We start from the raw sequence: 24,746 nt of genomic DNA, 5'->3' as shown, positions 1-24,746 counted from the left end.
AAGTTTCATTTTTGGCATTTTTAGCTCGATCCCCGGGATGGCTATTTTTAGAAAGTTTTCCCTATTTTTTAGGGATGTCTGCTTTTTGCTTTTTCGGAGTAGGGACCTAGGGTTTGCACTAGTACCATTGGCTTGCATTGATCGCAATCGAAAATTTTCAAGTTTTGACCCAAAAAGCTAAGTTCCTACATTTTAGGGGTCATCGCGCTTCGAATGGGTTACCTAAGAGCTTCATAAAGTCCGCCCTATGGAGATGGAGATTCACAAAGTTCGCCCTACTCTTGATAGCATTGGAGCATGAGCCAAGATGTCCGCCCTCCAAGGTTTCCAAAACCTTCTCAAAGTCTGCCCAAGCAACTCTGCCCATGAAGAAGGTCCAAGGAGGCAAGAAAGTACGCCCAAGGTGATGAGTGAGGGTGCCTAACTCCAACAAGTCCGCCTTGTCAAAGTGAAGGAAGTTTCTAAGTGTTTGGAGGTCATAGCCATGGTGCAAGGAAGCAAAATGTCTGCCCTCCTAAGATCATGGATCAAAGGTCTGCTTTGCAATGAGAGTTTAAGGTTTCTCAAGTTTCTCAAAGTCCGCCCAAGCAAGTCCGCCTAAGGAGATGGTGAGTGATGTGTGAACATGAGAAAGTCCGCCCTCCTACAAAGACCAAGTGCATAAGGCAAGGGAAGTCCGCCTAGGACTAGTTTGCATTGAAAGTAAAGTCCGCCTAAGGGTGAAGGAAGCATGGTCATGACCTTCTCAAAGTCCGCCCTAGTAATGGTTGCAAAGTTAACATGATGATACACAAACTCATGGAAGTCCGCCCTACTTGATGAAGTGCTAAGACTTGTTCCATGAGTTTCAAAAACTCCGCCCTATGTTTGAAAGAGCTGTTCCATGAACTTCATCAAGTCCACCCTTGGAAGTATTAATGAAGATGATTGTGTGTTGCCACAAACTCTCTAAACTCCACCCTAATAGATGAACAAGTGTGGTGTCATGAGTTGGTTGAAGTCCGCCTCACTGATGAAAGATCAAACAAACTCCAAAGTATGCCTTGAAAATGATCAGATCATGGTAAGATCAGGTTTGAAGATGAGGTGTTAAGCTGAAGAGGAGTTCAAGTTCAAGATGAAATGATCAGATTTTGGTTAAGTATGAATGAATATGAAGTATGGTACCTTGTCTTGTTCCACCAATCTTCCAAAGTCCGCCCTATGCTGGAGTGTGGTGCCTTGTTTAGTTCCCCAACTTGAAATAAGTCTGCCCAAGTAAGATTCTTGCTAAAATGGAAGACAAGAAGATGATGTCAGCAGAATCTATCATCCATGTTTGAACTGAGTGCAGATTTGGAAAGTCTTGAAAGAAGAATATAGAAGATTGAGTTCGATTTGCAAACTAAAGACCGAATTAGAAACATTCTATGCAGATTCAAAAGGCTAGAGAAGGATTAGAAACAAATTTTGAAGAGATTTTCTTAGTTTCTAATTATAAAATCGAACCCTCATACAAATATTTCATTCACTATCATTTTTACACATGAGGTTCGAATTTCTTGAAGCAAGCTGAGAGCAATTAAGAGAGGTTTTCTGCAGGTAAAGAACATTTTGAGAGAAGTTTTAAGAGTTTTGCTGGTTGAAAGAAGATTTTAAAGGTGATTCCAAGTATAAGTTTGAGATTTTCAACCATTTATCACAAGTTTACATGCAGATTTCAAAGAAATCAGATTGATAGGGAGCAAATTTATCTAATTTTCTGAGTTTTTCAATCTGATTCTGAGTTCTTTCTATCCGTTTCTCATTCAACTCAGTTGGTTGGAGGTGAAATTTCATTTTGTGGGCAAATTCCTTCAAATTTTCAGTAAGAAGGATCATATTAAGACCGAAAATCCATACCTTCTTTCTTATTTCCCACCTTTCAAAGCAAGTTTGGATAAGATTGATGTGATTGCAGACCTGGTTTTTGGATTAAAATCAGAATGTACTTATCCTAGAGTGTGGAGTTTTATTATCATTTTCAAGATTCCTACATGTAAAAACTCCATTCTAATGACTAAATTTCAGTCACCTTTAAGTTCCAAGTAGACAAGGATGCTCCTGAATCAAGGATGAACTGGAAAAGGAAGAATGTCAGTGATACCAACCTCAGACATATCAATCTAAGGGAGTTTAAGAAAAGGATGTTCGGCTTGGACAACCTTGTGCCTACTGTGACCTCACGTAAAATGATGAGGAGTGGCATCGTGCATGTTGTTGGCTTTCTCCCTACTATGCAGTGCACGGAGTTGGTAGTTGAATGTGCTAGGCACTATAACCCTGACAGTAGAGATGTTATATCACCAGACGGAAGAGTGTTGGCCAATATCAGTGATGTAGCCATAAGGGAAGCTTTTAGAATTCCAGAATATCATAATGCTGTATATGTGACCAAGGATGAGGCCAATCAAATGTATCAAGACCACATGGAGGAGTATGAGGCCATCATCAATCATTCATGGCTGGACAAACCAAGAAAGGGTGCCTCTAAGCTGTCAAAGAAGAACTTGACGAGGGCATATTTTAAAGAAGATATTGGAGGCATTATTGTCCTATTGAATCGAATAATGGGTAATCCCCAAGGCGCCCCATTTGAGCCTTGGATGTATTACTTCATAAATGAGATAATGAATGGAGTCAAGATGATTGACTGGGCTCAGATAATAAGCAACAACTTGGACAGCCAACAGAGAAATTTGGAGGGAGATAGAATCTTCTACATGAGTTCATATTTGTTCTATTCCTTTGCTAAAACTTATAGATATAGAGGCCTCACTTGCAGAGGAGAGGTGGGAAACAAGGAGAATCAGTTTCTTGTTTACGATTGTTACCCCCAGCTGCATATGGAAGAAAAATTACATTTCAAGAAGGTGAATGATGCATTTTTGATGCATATCACGCGAACATTGCAAGGTGGATTACATTAGAGACTCTCTCAAGAGTCTAAGGACTTCATAAGCAGATTCGGGTATTGGTATATCCAATACCCAAGATTCACCTATATTAGAATTCAGGGATTTTCTGGATCTCCCTACAAGCTCCCATTTTATCCCACCAACCGAGTTGTGCTGCTAGAAGTTGTGAGGCAACGAGAGCTTCATGACGGTTTAGAGAGAGAAGCAAAAGAAGGAAGGAACATCTTCTCTCACTATTGGAAATGGATTGGAGACATGTCCATCATCACAAGCTGCTGCCACTGTGGAGAAAGAGCTGCCATGAGAAAGGCAAGAAGAAACTTTGATCCATTCCATAAGATGAAAAAGGTAGAAGGAATTGTATTTGAACACATAACTGATTTGGAGGATTATTGGGCTAATGCCAGCGATAGTTTCAAAATCAAAAAAAGATTTTGGTCGAGAATTCCCCTAAGCATGGTGAGAGTAACGAAAGTATTTAGGGTCGTTGATCAAGTAGAAGACAGTCCTGAACTTGAACAGTCGGGTTTCGAGAAGATAAGAAATGAGCCACTTGCCTTGATTGATTGGGCAGACGGGGAAATATCAGATTTGGTAGACCTTATAAAGTCAGTGGTCGAATACTCCAAGTGGTGGACATCTGAGAAGACAAAGTAGCTAAAGTCCAAAGGTGTTGCCTCGACTTATGGTTTGATGGGAATGGATGACTCTATGTCTTCAAACCATGGTATTTCTTTAGGCAATGCTTGGAATCCAAAAAGTGTTGGGTCTCGGAAGAGAAAAGAACTTGCTGGAAGTTTTGGAAAGACCAAGGGAAATAAAGTTATTGGGGAAAGACGTGAATCAAATGAAGGTCATTCGACCTTGAGTGCCACATCTGTTGTGCCTGACCAAAATACAATTGAAGAACATGAGATGGACATAGATATAGAGGATAATGAAGTAAGAGTGCCATCTCCTTCGATTGAAGAGATAATGAGAGAGGCTGTCCAAAATCCAGGCAAGGAACCAGTTTTTACTAGAGCTACAAAGGTTGAAGAATATGAGCCTCCAAAGGCTTTTCTTGATGGTATAGTTACTAGACCTGGAGAAATAGATGGTGGATTTGTTAAAGATACTATGGAGCAATCAACCATTCCAGATTGGTTGAGGGAAAGAATGAAGGCTAAGGCTCCTAAGGAAGCTCTTTCAAAGGAGAACACAACAACATTCTTGGCTATGGTGAGTAAACCGGTTGAAATAAGACAACCCAAACTAGCCAAGAGATTCTCTTTAATTCAAAGAGATAGCGCAGGATTCAGATCAGTGCAGGTAGCTGTACCCAAAGAAGGCAAAACTCGGGATAACATCACTCCTGAGGATTATAAAATCATCACTATGAATTTGGGTAAGCCTACTCAGACCCAAGAGATCCAAGATTTTGATGATTCTTGCAATGCTCTCAAAGCAAGACTAGCCATGGAAAAGGAAAAAAGAAGGAAGGTTGAGGAAGAGAATCAACAATGGAGAAAATGTGTTCTCCATCTAACTAAGCCACTTAATCATGATACACCAGTTACCCCTCCGCAACCTCTTCTGCAGGAGTCGATGAAAGATTATGCGGACATGAAGGGCACATTCAGGCAAGTTAAGGAATGGACCTCAGATGCTTCGGCACGTGCTGACATACTTGTGGAAAATTTGGTATCAACATATGAGTCGGCTTCGTCATTGGTCAACAGAATTCAGGACTTAGCTGCAAATTGGGAGGATATTGAGGAAATCCAAGACAAAATACTTCCACAATTGAGGATCATTCGAGGTCTGTCAAAGCAAGACTTGATAGATGCAGGTGTCATCCAGTCTGGGGATTAGTATGATTTTAACACTTGGTATTGTGCCTTGGTCACCAGGATTGAGGTCTTGAAGAAATCTGAGACAAGTGTATTGTGTGGCATAAAAAATTTGGCAAAGGGAGGGAATGCGAGAAAAACACCTGCAGGCAGAGAACCTGAGAGCCAGAATTCAGTCGAGCTTTTTCGAATTCTCGAGGATGATTGATAAGGGCAATCTCTCAAAAATTGTGAGTTTTCTCCTCGTTGACGAAAACTTTCTTGCCTAGGCAGTTGAGTGGGAATGCATCCTCGCCACGTGTACTGGCAATGTGGACGTCGTCGACTTCCAGATTAGTAACTTGCCAAGTGTCACTATGGAAGAGTTTCGACTCATTGTGTGTCTAGATACATTGAATTTGCGAAAGGGGAAATTGGACACTCACCTCAGTGATAATAACTATGCCACATATCACTCTTTTGTCTGTTTTAACTGATAGAGTTTTGAGAAACCCTAATTAGGGTTCGTAACTTTCAATCTGGGCCCTTGATCACTGTTTGATCTTGACCGTTCATTGTTTCCTAGAAAACTATATAAGGCTACCTCTTCTCATTTGGAGAGTGTGAGGTTTTTGATATGTTGCGTGAAGGTCATTTTTCAAATAATACATTGCATGTGCGCTTTTTCTTAAGGTTTCAATTTCCTCAACACATTAATTAGAAGTTAATTTAGATTTGCTTTCAAAGTTGTTAGAGTTGAATGAAGGATTTGATAAGTATTAATTAACGGTGCATCTCCGCTCATACTTTTGGTGAATGGATGATCTCCATTTCACTGCGCAAAGTTAGTTTGAGCCTATCCCCTGTGTATGCCAAAACTTCAATCATAAGCACAACCCATTGAAGATTGCACTCGCTTTGTGTAGTTTTCCTTAATGTGGCGAAGCAAAGTGTGGTTTCCCGAGAACACCCAATTAATACCGTCTTCAGAATTCGTAGGTTTAGATCGGCTTTCTTAACCCTATCCCCTTTTCTCCTTTTTGAAAGTCTAAATCCCGGAAAATCCATAAAAAAAGAGAGCCAGAAATTGACAAATTTATCTAAGTCCAGAAGCTTGAAAGACATTTGTAAACGTATGTCCCCCTTGAGATTTTCAGCATACACTACCCAAGTAGCTATCCCACTAAAGTCACTTGTTCGCACATATAGACCTTGGAATCGCCAACGGTGATTTTTCAGGAGAGGATAGAATAGCTTTGGGTATCTTATTCTAATGTTTGGTAGATGATAAAACGTACACCAACTTGTCCCAAACCACTGCTTTATTTTTTAAAAGGCAAAAAGTAAAAATTGTTTTGGGCTGCAACAGATGGAAAAAGGAACATTTTTTTCTTAATTTCTATGAATTTTCATTGTTTTTATCCTAATTTTTTTCTCATTAATTGAAAAAACCTTTTTTGTTTTGCTGGTCAAGCCTGAGAAAGAATATGGCTACAATGGCCTCAAGTGCAACAAGGGTATGGGGAAGATTGTGCACTCTCAAAATCCCCAGGAACCTTAATGTGGAAAATATGGTGAGAGGTAAAGCTTTATTTGCTGCCAAAATTGACATTTTTCTTTTCAGTCACATACTGTATAGGACTTTAGATGCCTTCTCTATCATTCTAGATAGTCTAGTCCAACAGGACTTGGGATGCTTTGGATAAAAGAGGAGAGTGTTGTTGCAAGCAAGGTTATATGAGTGTGTGGGTGCAAGGTACACATGTTTTGGGTACTTAGTAGCTAGGGCAAGTGCTCAAAACTTGGGAATGTGGCTGTAATTGTGTGGGGATGTGCCAGCTATGTTTTGCTAAAAATAGGGGTACACTATGAGTAAAACTCAAATAGCAAACTTGAACCTCAAAACAAAAGATTATCATGAAAATTACAAGTCCAGATGTATTATGACAAAAGTAGTGTTGTAGGGGAGTGGTAAGAGAGATCTGTACGCCATTTAAAGAGATTAGGAGATGAGTTCTCAGAGATGCCAAAAAAACTATATAATTTGTTGAAACAAAAAATTTAAAACTTGAAAAATGTGAAATCTATAACAAATCTGTAAAGTTCTTCTCCTTATTTTCTTGCTCTCTGAATTTGTAATAGCAGCAAGTTCTTTTTTAGTCTTGAGTAATGCTAACTGAGTACCTTTCAAAGAATCTTTGGTTGTACTAAGCTAAGTGAGCTTATCAATCTTAGCCTTTGTTTCGCTAAACATAGATGAGACATCATCTACAAGCTTGGTTGCTACATCTCTATCTTTGATCATAAGCAAGTAGGCTGTAATGTCCCCAAGTCAAGCCATGATGAGGCTTAACTATGCATTGTCTGCCCTTTCCTTGGATTACCCAAGAGGAAGAGGACTTAGAGCATCATTGGGTAAGTGTTAAAGTCTTTGGCTTGTTCTCTATTCTATTCATAAGTTGTGGGCACATCTTTTTATGCAACTTAAGTGGCTTTTAGCCTAAAGAATTATTATTTCCCCCTTCCGTGTTTAATGATTTAAGAGCCGTACTTTAACTGATTTTAAATAAGCATGTGCCAAAAAGGTTAAGGGGGCGTTGGAAATTAAGGAGCCAATTTTTGAGGGTTTTATTTGGATCATTGAATTGGCTTTGCAATGGATCTATGGCTGAGATTAAATCATCCTTTTGGGAGTCATTATATAACATTTTAGGGTTCTCTTGGAGCTCCTTGTGTGATCAAACTTTCCTCTATTGCTGCTGCAATCTTTGGCTTGAGGCTTGAAACCCTTGAGTATCCCTGGTTTAGGAAAGACATATAGGCTCCCCCTAGTCAGAAGGGTGTGTCTTGGTGGAAGGGCTCTGGTCTGTGATGCCTTAGCACATCATTTCCAGAGCTGCATATTCTTATCAGGTTTGGAGGTCATTTTGGAGGTGTGCTTCAAGGTTATCAGAATCAGACTAGACCTACTTACAACAAAATCCCTGCATATTCATGAGCATCATTGAAGCTAACATCAACAATGGCAAGTGGGATGTCTTTGTGAGACCTAGCACTGGTTTTTTGAGGGTTTTGACAATGGCGGCTAGGGTTTTAAAGGTATTTTTGAGGTAGTTGAGCATAAATCTGCATATTGCAGGTCATATTCAGCTCAAGAAAATAAGAAAAAAATAATGTAAATTATTTGTGAAAATTCTGGACAGATTTAGTGTTTTTTTGTAACTTTTTCATATTTAGAAATTTCTATAAATTAGCAGAAAAATCAGATAAATAATTTGATCCTAGGTTTGAGTTTGTTGAAGGGTATTTTATTTGCAAATAAAATTTCAGAATTTTCTGTTGCATATTTTTGGATATGTTGTTTCTCCTTTATTTCTATTTGGGGATGTTACACGGTTTGTAATCAACAAAAAAAAATGCAATAGAGATTGTCTAAATTTCAAACAACCAATTAGAGTCTCAATCTATTAAGATTAAGCTTGGAATTCCTTTTACATGGAATGGAATGGATTTCCAAGGTTCTCGAGGATTAAGGTATTTTTTCTTTAAATCTAAAATAATTGAACTTTGAGCAAACTCAATATTAATATTGATTTGGTGCCATATACATTCTTCACGATTAGAGGTGACATTTAGTCAATTATCAATTGGCATTGTTGTATGCTGAACCTCTAATGAGTCAATTAAGATGAAGTCTTTGCTCAAGCAATTAATAAGACAATTTTAATTTTAAGCTCTCTGTCAATTTTACATTGTTGACATGTTATTGAAAACCTATTTAACTTCTTTATTTTATTGTAAAACATTTTTTGTAGAAAGTTTGATATACCCAACTAAAAAACATTGTCCTTAAACCCCTCTATAGTGCATTGAACACAACATTCGACAAGATTAGCCTCTCATACTTTGGGAAGAAAACATTGCCCTTAAACCCCCCTATAGTGCATTGAACACAACATTTGACAAGATTAGCCTCCCGTACTTTGGGAAGTGATGCCCTAGAGGTATATTTGAGGGCTAGGGAGGTTGGAGTGATGAGGAGACTGCAAACTTCTGCACATAGTTGCCTTCTCTTACATATCTTCTCTTCTGTTTCTTTGTTTGTCCAGTGATCTATTGTTCCATTGTATATTAGGTGTAGGGGGGTTGTAGTGTTATTAGAATAATATCTTTAATGGTCAATTATGTAATTTATTGTAAATATTAGTTAGTTTCTATTTTACAATTGTTTCTATTTAGAAACATCGTTTTGTAGATTCTTTAAATGATCTTTTGATCATTTCTTTAATTCATTCAATATTTTACCAATTGCTTGCGTAATATGGTATTAGAGCAAGAAAGAAAATAATATTGTTTTTCAAAAAAAAAGTTCGAAAGGAATTTTTTAAAGAAATTTGAAAAACGATTTTTTCGTTAATTTTTAGTTTCAACGTTGCTTTTGGGCGGAATTTTTTTCATTTTTTGCATCATTTTGGTGCGTTCTTGTTGCAACCCTTGCGTTTTGGTTCCTCTGTGTTTGTCGACTTGCATCCACGGGCTCACTATTTCTTTTGTGAAAAAGGGTTTTGTTTTCCATGCGATTTCTGGTTATCACGAATAAACTCGTGCACGCAATCTGTGTTTTTTGGTGCAGTGTTTTATTTTGTGATTTTTTCGTGATTTTTTTCTGAGATCTTCATCTTTTTACTTGCGAATTCAAGCTTCTTCAGTGGCGGTAGTGCTTTTTCGTGGATTTTCTTTTGCGATTTTTTGTTTTTCAGGCGACGGGTTTTCGTGTTTTTGAATAAATGTGCGACATGACTTTTTGCAGCCGAGGGTTTCTGTGATCAGGGTTATTTGCATGCATGAATTTTTTTTCTTCTTTGTGTTCGTGCTTCGATTTGCATTTTTTTGGGTGTCATTTTTTGACGCGATTTCACAAACCTCCATTTTTTCTCAGACGGGTTTTTCTAGTTCTTTCTACCCGCACCCAATGGCTAGGGTTTTTTGCATTCCGCGACCTGTGGTGATGGCTAGGGTTTTTAGCTCAACCCTTCGATTTTTTGTTGCCAAAGGCACAATTTTTTTCAAAAAATAGTAATTTGTTTGTTCTGTTGGCTAGGGTTTTTTGCTAAACTCTTTGGGTTTTTGCCGAAATTAATTTTTAACTATAGATTCCTTGTGGGTTTCTCCCATATTTTTTTGGGTCTTCGTCAGAATTTTTGGGTTTGTCGAAAAGTTTACCTCGGGATTTGTGCCAACCATATAGTATTTTTTTCAAAGTTTGTACTTGAATCTACTTTTGTTTTTGCATTGGGATCTGTGCCTCAGATTCCATAATAAGTTTTTCACCTTTTTTCAAAATTTCTCGTTTTTCATGCCTCGATAAGCGTGCAAAATGGTGTCATTGACCAACATCATGTTGGAGGGCAGTCAGTGATGCAACGACAAAATTACAACACATGGAAGCAATGAATGATGACCATCTTTGAATACCGTTGCCTCGATCTCGTTTTGGCTAAAGAAACTCGTTCTACCACAGCTAGACACGATCAAGATAAGTTTGACGAGCGCAACTGAGAAGCGGTTATGCTTATCAAGCTTTCAATTACTGATGGTCAACTGTTGCAAGTGCCACTTGGCAAGACAGCTGTAGAGATATGGACTATTCTGAAGCATCTCCATGAGACATCAAATAAGTGCCGTGCGTTCTTCCCAAAGAACTAGCTATTTTCTATCATGATGGATGAGCGTATGTTCTTACAGGATCATCTGACAAAGATTATGAACATTTGGGATCAACTCGAAGCAATTGGCGGGAAAATGAAGGAAGAGGATATTGTAGTTATAACCCTAAAGAGTCTACCTAAATCCTATGAGCACTTCATAAAAATTCTCAACATTACTTCAATGAATGTTGACCTGGAATTTCTAGAGCTGTGCACCAAACATTTGCAACAGGACTATTGGAAACAACAGTTTGGTAGTGGTGCCACTTCGTCCTCCACCGAGCAAGCCATCGCAACCAAATTCTTTCACAAGGATAAAGGCAAATCTTAGTCATCTTAGTAGAAAGTCCCCAGTCTATCTTAGGATAGCTTGAAGAAGATGAAAGTTCAGTGCAACTATTGCCACAAATATGCCCACTTGATAAAGGACTGTTGGAATCAGATAGCTTTCGAACAATGGAAGCAGGGAGGGTCTTAGCCTAAGGCCAATGTCGTAGAGCACTCGGAGTAGAAAGAATCTGCATTCTATGCTTTCATGGCGAAGCGTCCCGCAGATCATGTGAAATCTTCTGCTTGGTACATAGACTCTGATGCATCTCGACATTTCATTCGTCGATGTGATTGGTTCACAAACTACTCACCTTTCATTGATTTAGTCACTTTTGGAGGAGGTGAAGAGTATACTGTTTTGCGGCAAGGGCAATGTTCAGATTCAGTCTGGTGGGAGGAATCTCATTTTCCTCAATGTATGCTACGTTCCTGCATGGAACAAAACCTTCTCTCTGTGAGCCAGATTATGCGGCATTTTCCTTAGCTTGATGTGGTATTCAGTTCACACAAGTGTTCGATTGTTGATCGTGCGACTCGCACTACTGTGGTTGTTGGCATTGAGGATCATGGTCTTTATAGACTTGTGGATACGGGTGATTCTCTTGAGCATGCCTTTGCAGCTAAATCATCTTCTATTAGCAGTCTTTGGCATCGGTGGTATGGTCACTTGAGCATTCTTTACCTCGCTAGCTTGTTCGGGAGGATCTTGTTCTTGGCTTACCAGAGATTCAAACTTAGAATTACCGAGTTTGTGGGGCTTGTCAGGCTAGTAAGCAGCACCGGACACCATTCAAGGATGGTGACTCATGGCGAGCCTCAACGGTATTGCAGTTGGTTCACACTGATGTATGTGGTCCAATGAATACACCTTTTGTTACTAGTTGCAGGTATTTCTTACTTTTTGTTGATGATTTCAGTCGTAAAATGTGGGTGTACTTTCTTAGACAGAAATCAGATGTGTTTATTGTATTTTAGAAGTTTAAGGCCTTAGTAGAGTAAGAGTTTGGTTGTCCAATAGTCACTCTTAGTTCAGATAATTGGGGGGGGGGGGGGAGTTTTGTTCTACTGCTTTCTCCAACTTTTGTGATACTCATGGCATCAAACACTAGTTAACCACACCGTACACTCCTCAATAGAATGACGTAGAATGTCGCAATCGCACTATCATTGAAATGGCTAGGTCAATGTTGGAACGCAGGAATGTTCTTAAGAAATATTGGGCAGAAGCAGTATACATTGCAGTCTATCTCCTTAATCGGTCTACCACACAGGCTGTTAAAGGGAAGACTCCTGAGGAGGCTTGGATTGGTCGGAATCCTAAGATCAGTCATTTGAAAGTCTTTGGCTCTTTAGCTTATGTACGGATTACAGATGCCAAGCGCTCCAAGTTGGATTCCAAGAGTCAACTTATGTTCACTGGGTACAGTGACAACCATAAGGCTTATTGGCTGATTGATGTGGACATTGATCGTCTTATCTTCAGTCGTGATGTTGTTTTTGATGAAGAACGAGGACCTTTTCAGCTTTCCTCGTTCGAGCAGAAATCTGAGGATCAACCTTTGAAGGCTTCTGATTTTTGTGTTCGTCTCTCATTTGTTTCACTTGATGGGAGGAATGATGCAAACTTTGAATTTGATGACGCACTACTTGAATTTCATCCGGATGATGTTAATCTTTCACCTGTTCAACTTGTTCCAGATTCTGTTCCAGTTATTCCTCCTGCATCTGATGTTGGTTCATCTACTCTTTGGCCTAAATGGTGGGCTAAGACCATAAGTGATCTTCAACCTGATGAGCTCATTGAGGGTAGTTCTTCTAGAAACAAGAGCAAGCAGCAAATTACAATCAACTTTTCTCTCATGGCTAACATTCATAGTATTTTTGAGCCCCAGACATATTTTGAAGCTAAAGGGATTCCTAAGTGGGAAAAGGCTATGGAAGATGAATGCCATAGTTTTCTGAAGAATAACATTTGGGCCCTTTTTGATCTTCCATCAGGGAAGAAGCCCATTAGCTGCAAATGGGTATATAAAGTTAAGTACAAAGCTGATGAAACTCTTGACAAGTACAAAGCTCGTCGAGTTGCTAGGGGGTTCTCACAGAAGGAAGGCATTGACTATGAGGAGACTTTTGCTCTTACAACCAAAATGAGTACCATACGGCTTGTCCTTGCCTTAGCAACTCAATTTGGTTGGAAAGTCCATCAAATGGATGTTAAGAGTGCATTCCTCAACAGTGAGTTGCAGGAAGAGGTCTACATGACGCAACCTCCAAGGTTTAAGGTTGCTGGAAAAGAACATTAGGTGTGCATACTAGTGAAAGCACTCTATGGCTTGAAACAAGCTCCTTGGGCTTGGTACATCAAAATTGACAAGTACCTCACATATATTGACTTTCAGAGGAGTCCATCTGATTCTAATCTGTATGTCAAAAACATTGGTGATGATATTCTTATTCTTGTTTTCTATGTTGATGACCTTATTATCATTGGTAGTTCGACACTTTTGATTGATCAAATCAAACAGAGTTTGTGCCAATCCTTTGACATAAAAGACTTGGGACTTTTGCACTATTACTTAGGTGTTGATGTTTGGCAGACTGAAGGTAGTATCTTCATCTCTCAGTCAAAGTATGCTCACAGTTTATTGGACAAGTTTCGGATGCAAGACTACAAACTTGGATCCACACTTGTGGAGAAAGGGTTGAAATTGACAACCAAATCAGATTCACCCGTGGTGGATGAATCGACATTTAGGCAACGGGTGGGTAGTCTCATCCACAGAAGCAATAGTCGGTAAAAAAACCCGATTACTCCCGATTAATTGGCAATCGGGATTGTTCCCGATCAATTCCCCCCCAAAAATTGGAAAAAATTGTTGACTGATTTTTTTTTGATTTTCAACGATTTTTTCCATTTTAATTTGCAAAAAAACGCGATTAATCGCTGCACAAAATCCTGTCAAAAAAACTCGCCATGAAAAACCCTAGAATGTTAAAAAAAATCAATAAATAGTTGAAGTTTACAGAAGCCAAACGGAAGTTGAAGCTGAAAGGTAGCAAATAGAAATTCAAAACGAAGCAATTAGAAGGTTTTTTTTGGTCGTGCGACAGAGCATTACTGGTGACTGCAAATTTTGAGGTATTTCTATTTAGTATTTACGATTCTTTCTATACCAGTTCCAAACATTCTAAACTGTAAATTCCTTGACCATGGAGACTTTAGGGAAACAATTGCCACATGTATGAATTTTCTGTATGTTTGCCATTGTTATGTATGTATACGTTTGCGGGAAACTCATATTAAAACTAATATGAGACTGCTTCTAATATATGTTTTAATATGTATGTATATGTTTTAATGTATATTTTAGTTTGCTTAATATGTATAGTTTTAATATATGTTTTAATATGTATGTATATGTTTTAATATATTTTTAGTTTTAATACCGACTATGTATGTATAATAACTAACTGGTATGCAAAATTTAATAACTGGTATTACCATATTAATATTAAAACATAAAACATATGCAAAATATAATAATTGGTATTACATTTAATGTATGTATATTAGTTTTAATAGATTTTAATAACTGGTATTGGACATATGTTTTAATATATGTTTTAGTTTTAATATTAAACTTCTCTATGTATAAATTAAGAAACTAATATGAGTTTGCCATTGTTATGTATGTATATGTTTTAAGAAGTTTGCCATTATTGCACATGTATGTTTTATTTTCTGTATGTTTGTTATGTATGTATTATGTATGTATGAAACTAATATTGTTATGCATGTATATGTTGAATGGTCATTGTTTGGGATTATGAATTAAATGTTACGAATGATTAAGATGACTTTGTAATGCAAGTACATTCCCAAACCATTAAGAATATTTGAATAATAATTATGGTTAGAAAATTCAACAAAAGAGGTTTCATACAAACTGTTTGACAAAATGCCTGTGAAGCATAATTTGAAAAAAATTGCCAGTTTGTTCAATATTTTGACAATAACCTGGGGTTTCAAGTTTCAACAATCCCTTCCTCCTTCAGTGGCCTCACATAAAACCTCTCTTGTGCAGTCACAGTGGATATAAAACCTCTCTTGTGCAGTAATCTTCATATTTTAAAAAACAATACAATAACAAGTAATGTAGGTAATGTATCACCTGACACAGATTTCTGATTTAACATAATTTCTGATTAAAACATCTCACATTTGATGTTGTTGCTGATCGTCCATTTGAGACTGAAGATTTTGATATCATGAGGCAAGCCAACTCTGGTCCTCAATGGGTTGAACGAATTAGGATAAGCTCTCACCCAAGAGCTTCATCATCAGGGCCTCCTGCCCTCTAGCATGTCATTGCCTACATTTGATATTTTGGAATTTTGTACTTAGTTTTACAAGTTGACTTTGTGCAAAGTCACAAACTATATTGTAATTGACATTTTGACATCTATCACCATCTAGATATTATTAATGGTGTAGTATATTTTGTGCAATGTAATCAGTGATATGAATATAAACAACGAAAATCTATTTCCTGCAATTCATGTGTTTAAGTGTCTATTTTATTTGCCTACAATGTCTCTATTCTATGGAAATACCCAAAAATATATAAAAAAGTAGTTTTTGATTGTTTTCCTACAATTTTTTACGTTTTTTTGTAAATCTGATTTTTTCCCCATTTTTTGAAAAAATCTTTACTTTTGTTTTGCCGATTAATTCCCCAAACGATTATTGCTTCCTTGGTCTCATCTACCTTACTGCTACTAGTCCTGATCTCAGTTTTGTAGTGAGCTACATTTCACGCTTCATGACAACCCCCAAGGCTGATCATTGGGTCGCAACGAAGCTTGTGTTGTGTTATGTTAAGGGCACTTCTTATTTTGGACCTCTGTACAACACAAGTCACAATCCTAGGCTTATTGGTTACATAGACTCAGAATGGGCAGGTTTCGTTGATGACAAAAATTCAACATTTGGGTATGTTTTCAGTTTGGGATTTGGTGTAGTCACATGGACTAGCAAGAAGCAGCGGGCAATGGCTCTTTCTTCGACAAAATCTGAGTATTGAGGAACAATTTAGACAACTTGTGAGGTAGTTTTGCTTCGATGGATGCTTTCAGACATGCAAATGTCTCAAGCAGGTCCTACTCCCCTTTATTGTGACAATTAGGGGGTGCTCAAACTTGCCAAGAATTTGGTCTTCCATGAGAGAACCAAGCATGTTGAACTTCATTGTCACTTCATTCGGAAGTTGGTTGAAGATGGATCAATTTCGTTGTTGTATGTTCTGACTGCGGATTAGACAACAAATATCCTCACCAAGTCTCTGAGCCGGACACGTTTGTAAATTTTAGGGGGCAACTTGGTGTAGTTGATAGATTGACCATTAAGGGAGGGTATTAGAATAATATCTTTAATGTTTATTTAATGGTCGATTATGCAATTTATTGTAAATATTAGTTAGTTTCTATTTTACGATTGTTTTTGTTTTGGAAACATCGTTTTGTAAATTCTTTAAATGATCTTTCGATCATTTCTGGAATTCATTTAATATTTTACCAATTACTTGCATAATAAGTGTCAGATGGGAAGTTGTGCTTACATGCCCTAGATTGCCCCTTGTGAGCACGTATGCCATCAAATAGAGTTGAGACCTTTCAAGTAGCATTCCTTATGGTGCAACTCTATTGTCTTGTGCTACACTACTATCACATCTCTCTTCTATGTGCCTTTAGGTATTTAGGAAGGTGAGGTATATCAAATGGTTTGGTATATTGAGAGGTTTAAAATATTGGGAAAATTGTTCTTTTGTGCCATCACTTTGGTATAATGGTGGTTTTACATTGGAGATATGGGCATATTGAAATGTGGGGAGTGATAAGGTTGAATTGATAAGGGTTTATTCTAGGAGTGATAAGGCAAAAGTTATAACCTCGAAATATGATAGATTGAATTCAGATTTGGTCATCAAGTTCTATCAGAGGGACTTTGTGTGGGCATATTGCACATCGGTCTTGTGCAAACAAGGTCAAATATAATTTTTGCTTGACAGATAAATGGAGGCATATATCGCATCAAATTTAATTTGGCAAAGGAGCCATGACTTGACACCACTGTTTGCTCAAAGTGCCTTGAAATATCACATATTAGGCACAAAAGTGGGTTCTAGTTTTGTAGATATTAAGGGCAATCCTTTGGATATGGCAATTGGTGCATCATAGTCTTTGAGGGAGTCTTAGTCAACACTTACTTCTACAACACATAGCTCAACCATAGGTGGAGGAAACATTAATTTTTTCTTTGCACCTTGTGCTTCACCAAATTTGCAAACCATTTTGGAGAGTACAAGATGTAGGAAGCATGTCCATAAATAGAAAACTAGAGTCATGTTATATCTTTAATAGAAAACTTCAGGTAGTACATAAAAATGAAGACAAATTTCATGAGAGTATGGGCATAAATTTGGGCCAAAATATCTTCCAAGAGAAAACATACATGCTTTAAAGGCGAACGGTCTAATACTAGCTACCTTTCTTCCAATAACCTGAATCCGTGCAGTAACTAACATTGTATGGGAGACTGCATTGTATCAAATTTTTACTTTAATAGCCCAAGTTTGTAGTCAGTGTAACAATGCCTATTATATATGATTTTTTTGGCTGTTTGTCTATGTATCAATCATTATTAGCTCTTGGGTTATTATATGAGTTAGTTGACGATTGTATTCGAGTCCTTTTAAGTGGTCTTAGTGTTGTCAAGTAAAGCAGTTTGATCCTTGGCCAACTATCTCTTCTCTACTTCTGTAATAATTTCATGTGCGAAGAAATACATATTTTGCTCTTATATCTGTTATGCATTGTTATCTCTGTTATTAATTGAAGTATTAGTTTTATCAGATAGAGCAGTAAGCAATGGCTAAAATATGATCAGTGCCTTTATCCAATGCATGAATGCTGGCATTTTTGTCAGATAGAAAAGTTGGAGGGTGTTGTGTGCATGTGTGGAAGGGATGGCAGGAAGCTATGAAATTAATTGTTGTTCTTTGACTGCCATCTCTTGAAGAGATCATGCTTTGTGTATTTTTGTTGAAGCTATTCTATTCGACTGTAGTTGCTAAGAAATATTTGCATATGTTATACTATTGTATGGCTGCAGTTTAGCTTGTCAAAGTCAGATGTTGACTGCATGTCTCTGTATAGCAAATCCTTGGATAGGTGGACATTCTTGCTAATCCTGCAGCAGTGGATGTTTGTGCTGTGTTTTCTCAAATTTAAAAGAGCTGTGTTTGGGACGAGATTATTGAGCAAAAGTAAGAAAAACCTGGCTTGCAATCAGACAGTAAACTGCTTTTGTTAGTATTGCACTGCAATGCTGTCCTTTGGTAAGTTTTGCTTATCATATAATTTTAAATGCTTACCAAGGGTCTCAGCTTATTTTTTTAACGAAACTTGCTGCTTTTAGTAGCCTGCTTGCTTATGGAGAATACAACATTTGAAGTTTTTAAAATTAAGTAGGCTGTGGTAGCACTTGTAGACTTGATACTGAAGTTACATGCCTTATTATTAAAATCAGAAAGGACATGAAAAATGTAAGACAATACTGCTGGATTGGCAAAGGAAGTATCAAATCATCATGTAATTACATCTGATAGGATAGTTTAGACAAGTTCTCAGGTTGGTCTTTAATATTATGTGCTCCAAGACATACCAGAACTGAACATTACCAATGAATTTTCACTATCTGTATTTTTTTATCAACTCCTTTAAGTTCAAATGAACATTCTTGCCAGCTCTATTTGGTGATTGAGTGTGAACTTCTTTCCCTTTTATTTTAGACCATTTCCAACCTCCTATTTTTTGTAGCTAGTCATTTTCCAAAAGTTGAAAGTTGCCACTATTTTCTCTTTGAGGTTTACCGTGCTGGTATGAGAGCTTTTGCAACAGCACCACATCTTTTGATATAATCTTTCTAGAACAGATATAATTGTGCTAACAGTTTCTTCCCAACTGCCTTCTGGAAATTTATCATCTACTCACTTGAGGCATTGTGTTGATTGCATTCAATCTAAATTTTAAATATCCTTTTACTTGTTAGGCAAGATGTGGGCAAGCTGTAATAAGTTCAATCCTTTGTCACACAACGGATCTTTTGGTTTCCATCATGTTTTGCTCTAGAACTATTGTTTATATTCCTCTTTTTTGCTCTTGGATTTTCATGGTTATTGTGAGAAATTTAAATAACTACTAGCCACTGCTTATCCATAGGAATGACTGGCATGACAATTGATGTTGATTGTTGACATTCACATCATTCAATGGTTGCTTCCCTTTTTTCTCGTTAAATTTCAAAATAAACTATAACCTTTTTTGGTAAAGTTGAGTTACTGTAGATTTCAATGCAAAATGATGTCCACGTGCCAATAACTATTAACTGTCTTCTCCATGTCTTGTTCTGGAGACAACTTTTCGGAGGAGCTTAAAATGACCTTTTAATATTTCTTCATGTAAACAATGTAGTCAAGTTTGGGAGTTTTGAATAATCTAAAAGTTCACTTATTTTTGATATATAATAAAATATGGTCTATTTGTTGAATATGACATCTTTTTTCTCTTGTTTTTAAGTTTATAGTGTATTATGCTAGATGCCTCATTGATTCCTTATTTTACTTGTGGCTGCAGGAAAATGCACGTCTTAATGCTGGGAAAAACACCCATCCATTCTTTATGCAGAAAAGATCACTACAGACAAGAGCAGTAAATATTTCTGAGACTCAATTTGAAGCTAATCGGCAGAATTTGAAATTGTCAGAGACATTGGTTGCACCTTTGCCACCTTTTCACATAACACAAAATGACCAGGTATGATAATATTTTTGAGCTTATTCCTCAAGGGAATTTAATAATTCAACGTTAATTAGCTTTGAGAATTTAAGAAGGGTGAAATTAAATGCTTTATTGATCTTATGTTCTTAAAAATTGCTAAATACTTACCTAGTTTCATGTTTTGGCTGATAACATTTTTAAAGCACTGACTTTGTTATTATTGCAGATGGAGATTGCAGCTTTGGATTGGAAAGGTTGGGAGTTTGTAGAGAGCAATATTTGGCAGCAGGAAGGTTCCAAACTTTTTGAAGAGGCCTTCCAAGCAATGCCAGAAGACGACATTAAACTCTTAAAATCTGGGGGTTTTAGTTGTTTCCTTAATGGCAGCAAAGATTCATCAAACGCCTTTCCTTGTCAGGATGTTTGGTCTCAGGTTGAACTGACAGAACATTCAGGAGGTTTAGACAGGAAGAAAAAGCAACTTGAGAAGCTATTTGCATACTTGGAGGTGATATTTTGTGAAATGCACGAATGTTATATTTACAGCTTGGTTAACAATCTGCCATCAAAACAAACATGCATAGAGACATAATATTTGAAACAGCTCGAATTAAGAATTTTATTTATGCTGATGTATGCCATTATCTATTGTGTGGGATGCTGCAGAACGGGGCAAAAATTGGGGAACCTACTTTATCTGCTAATCTAGTGAAAGATTCCTGCAGCAAATTATCTTTAGAAGATCTTGAGCAAAGGTGGAATGCTTTATTTTTTTCTCAGAAATGCTGTTTTTTATAAGCTTATGCTAGTAAATGCAAAGAAATGAGGTAAGAGATGTTGACTTCGATGTCTTATTTCACAAAGAGGAGAAGCATTATATAGAATTAGAAATGCACTATTTCATCTGCCATATTACAAGGAAATACAACAAGATCATTAAGAATTGCAACAACTACAACCACTACACTAACTTTAATGACTTGCACCTAACTATCCAAGTAGAGTAAAGTTTGAATACACTTCATTGCATTGTTATACTAATATATACATGTACTAACTCATTAAATTAGCAGTCTGCTCTTGAGAGGAACATAAAAGAAGATAAATGTCTTCTCAATCAACCAGTTGTTGAATATAGTGATGATGAATCTCAATGTGTTTGGTTTGAGTATGATAAATTGGATTCTTCACCAACTTCAATACTCCCTGATTAGCACAAAAAATGGAGTAGGAGTATGCTTATGTAGCTGAAAATTTGTCAAGATTTTGCATAACCAAAGTGCTTCACAATTGACACTCACAGCTTCCTGAATGTTCTGTCAGCTCAAACTTTTCAATTTGCATAACCGAAGTGCTTCACAATTGACACTCACAACTTCCTTATTGTTTGCTGAAGTTTACTTTGCCAAGAAATCACTCTTGAATCCAAGGAGAAAATGTAGCTGATCGTAGACCACCAGTTATCCATAGATCCTGTCCACTCAGAGTTTGTATACCTAATCAAACGAAAATCTTTAGTCCTCTGATAGAATCTGATAGGATATGCCAAAGCCATGAGTACCTTCGATATATCACTGAACTCGCTTCGCAGAGATCCAATGTGAGGGCTTTGGTCTTGACAAAAATCTAGAGAGATAGCTAACCGTGAAGGAAAGATTTGGTCTAATGGTTGTAAGATATGTCAAGCTGCCCACCAATTGTCTGTAGTGAATCATCAACTGATTATGAATCCTTGGAGACTGACAACTTCAGCTTGACCTCCATAAGCGTCAAAGATGACTTACAAGCTGCCATCCTAAAAAACTCCAAAAGACTTGTGGCACATTTGATTTGTACCATGAAGATTGATGATCAGATTGTCAAAACTTAACTCTCAGGCAATAATATATGAGGTCTATATCTGAAATGTCAAAAGTTGCAAACTAATATGATTTTACTCGATGAATTATAGTCTTTGTGCTACATTTGATGACAAGATCATTAACACATACAATATCGTTGCCATCCCATTTGACATAAAGTTTGGATTAGAAAGACTCTTCTTAATCGAGAATCTTTTAAATGTTGGTCAATTTTAAGATACCAGCCTTAAGGAGCTTGCTTAATCTTTTGTATAAAGACTTCATTAACCTGCAAACCAGATGTTTACGTCTAGGAACCTGAAAACTCTTTAAGTTGCACCATGTAGACTGCCTCATCGAAGTCCTTGTTCAAGAAGGCACTTTTGACATCCATTTGATACACCTTCCAACCAAATTGAGTGGCTTTGGATAGAAGAAACCAAAATGTGACCATCTTATTAGTAGGAGCAAAAATCTCTTCAAAGTCTGTACCTTCCTATTGTAAATATCTCTTACCAACAAGATGTGCCTTGTATTTGTTTAATGAACCATCAACTTTGCATTTTACTTTATAAGCCCATTTGCATCCAACTGGCATTTTACCTAGAGGCGATTTGGCCAACTCCCAACTATGATTCTCTATCAATGCATCATATCAACCATCATATCAGCTTCCCATTTTGGTTTTCCTTATGCCTAAAAAAACTTTTGTGGTCCAGAAGCTTGACAAAGATTAGAAGATAGAACAAAAAATGAATATGCTCATTGAAATAATGATCATTTATCTTTTCTTTGAGGACATTCATTGGATTGACTCACAATGTGGAATATTATTATTTAGGTCTCTGATGTGTCTCAAATGAATGCTGCAAAGGCAAGCGCTCAACTGTAGCCTTAGTTGGAGTGGAAACACCTTTATTCTTGTGTCTTTGGTAGACCAGTGGAGAAGAACCAGTAAAAGGTTGACTTATAAGTTGGTCTAATGAATTGGAGGGTTCATCTTTCAAGTGTATTGTAATACTAGACTAAAGATCTTCATTGATTTCTTGTTGAACATATGAAAAATATGAAACTGTCTCTTTTACATCAACATCCCAACTAAAGATGACTTTGTTACTCGAAGTATCAATATGCTTGTGTACCTTAGATTATTCACTATAACCAACAAAGAAATACTTGATGGTTTTGGAATCTAGTTCATAACTTTTCTATTCACGAACCAAAGTTTGTGTGGATACCAAAAACCCGAAAAGATGTTACCTCAGGTTTGTTACTAGTCAAAACTTCATTTGGTGTGAGTTTTTGCAAGGCTTTGCCAAACATCTATTTAGAATACAACCATGTGTTCATAGCTTCTTCCCAATATTGGTAGGGCACATTCTTGTCGTGCATTATGCATAGTGCCATCTCCATGATAGTCTTATTATACCTTTAAACCACCCATTTGGTTGTAGAGTGTATGGTGTTGTTAATTGACATTGAATACCTTTTTTTCAGAGTGGAGGTGAATTCCACCTCATTGGATTGTAGGATCTTGATCCAATGTCTTGTGAACGTTTTAACCATAGTTCCATGGAGTTACTTGATAATGGGATGAGGCAAATGTTGATATGTTTTTTATGACCTCATGCAACACAGAATAAAATACTAAGTATTCTATCCTCTCTTGAACAAAATCCTCTTGAATGCCAAGCTATGTGATCATATGAGGCGACTCCAAGGTTCCAATAGTCAGGTCTTGATTTATACATGGATAGACTCAGAGTGTTGATGTGATTTTGTTGGAATTACAAGGGGGCTTACGTGTATACTTGAACTCTATTGGAACTTGAGATATGATTGACTTGGAAAAAAGATAAAAAAGATAAGAGTTTAGAGAAATCTGATCTATTCCTAAGATCAATGATAGCACTAGATCATGCTTGGATGGACACATTTCTTAAACCGAGCTTTTCTTTGCCATGTTGCCACCAACTACACAAAACCGATGCAATCTTCCAAGGGAAATGTCATATACCCTTGTTTTCTTATAGAAGAAATCCCCGATAATAGCACTAAATAATATTAATTTGATTGATTATTATTATTTTTCACTAGTTGACTGATTAAATGAATAAATTGTTATGGTTGTGTCCCATAAATTGTGGCTGTCTACCATGAGGAAGGAGGATAAATACCACCCAGTGATTTGGAAAAAGGGAGAGGGAGAATAGAATCTGGAAAATAAGAATCGTAGAGTCTGCTCCATAGTCACTGATAACATTCGAAGGAAAAGACCACTTCCTGGTTTCCCTATCAAAGCAATAAAAGGTATTCCTATTTCTGATCTATCTTTAGTAAGTGAGGATCGTCATCTAGGGAAACTAGGCCATTTTGAAAAGGGACATTACAAGTGCTATCAGAGCATGTTCCTGCCAGCCTGAGGGGAATTAGTTGATGCAACTAAGTCAGCAAACCTTAAGGGCTCTAGAAAGAGAAAAAAAAGAAAGCTACATTAGCCATGGAACATGAATTTAGAACCTTTATGGAGCAAACTACTTAGGCCCTGCAAAACATAACAGCAACCATAGGTAATCTTAGGACAAACCAAGGGAATTAAAGGGAAAGATCTCCAAGTCAATTAGAAAGTGATAATAGAATCACCCAAGAGCCTACCCCTAGAACAAATAGACCAGCTTTTCTATTTAGGGAGGAGCAATCCAGAGATGGTGAAGAAACTCGTATCCCCGACATAAGGGAACTCGCTGCAGAATACACAAAATTAGACCTTGAAATTAAAAGAAGTATTCCCTTCTTTGAATTTTGTGAAGCCGATTCAAGGAGAAACCATAGGAAAAAAAGGACAGAGCCCAATAGGGAAATACAAAACAAGGTGGGAAAAAATGACCATTCCCAACTTTGATGGGTTCGGGAAAATCTTACCTCATTCATGGATTCAAAAATTAGAGACTTATCTCACCCTTTGTCCTATGATAGAAAAGGATGCTATCACATTTGCCATACTACACCTAGAAGGGACAGCACATGAATGGTGGCATCATGGCCTAGTTACACAAGACCATAAAAATGTTAAGACCTATGATGCCTTCAAGGAAAAACTTATTGAGAGGTTTGATCACACCCATCCCCAAAAATATTTCAAAGAGCTTACAAAGATAAGATAGAAGGGAACTCTTGAGGAATATATCTCAGAATTCCAAAGATTAGCTGTTATGGTCCCCGGGATATCCGAAGAAAGACTCATCTACCTATTCATAGAGGGGCTAACCGATGCAACCTGAG

The 24,746-nt window shown here is 37.2% G+C and overlaps 1 protein-coding gene across 3 annotated transcripts in view; it reads left to right on the top strand.

Moving 5' to 3' along the window:
- The window catches only part of LOC131079969 (uncharacterized), a 174,537-nt gene that overhangs the window by 44,390 nt on the left and 105,401 nt on the right, over positions 1-24,746 (top strand). For all 3 annotated transcript variants that reach the window (XM_058018012.2, XM_058018013.2, XM_058018011.2), the window contains exons 6-8: positions 19,480-19,659; positions 19,850-20,131; positions 20,290-20,378. In XM_058018012.2, the coding sequence (XP_057873995.2) occupies positions 19,480-19,659; positions 19,850-20,131; positions 20,290-20,378 (551 nt within the window). The remainder of the gene's footprint in view (positions 1-19,479; positions 19,660-19,849; positions 20,132-20,289; positions 20,379-24,746) is intronic.

The sequence above is a fragment of the Cryptomeria japonica genome, chromosome 10 (genome assembly GCF_030272615.1).
Source record: "Cryptomeria japonica chromosome 10, Sugi_1.0, whole genome shotgun sequence".
Classification (NCBI taxonomy): domain Eukaryota; kingdom Viridiplantae; phylum Streptophyta; class Pinopsida; order Cupressales; family Cupressaceae; genus Cryptomeria; species Cryptomeria japonica.
The sequence above is the reverse complement of the archived record's forward strand: the minus strand, read 5'-3'. Positions and strand labels throughout refer to the sequence as shown.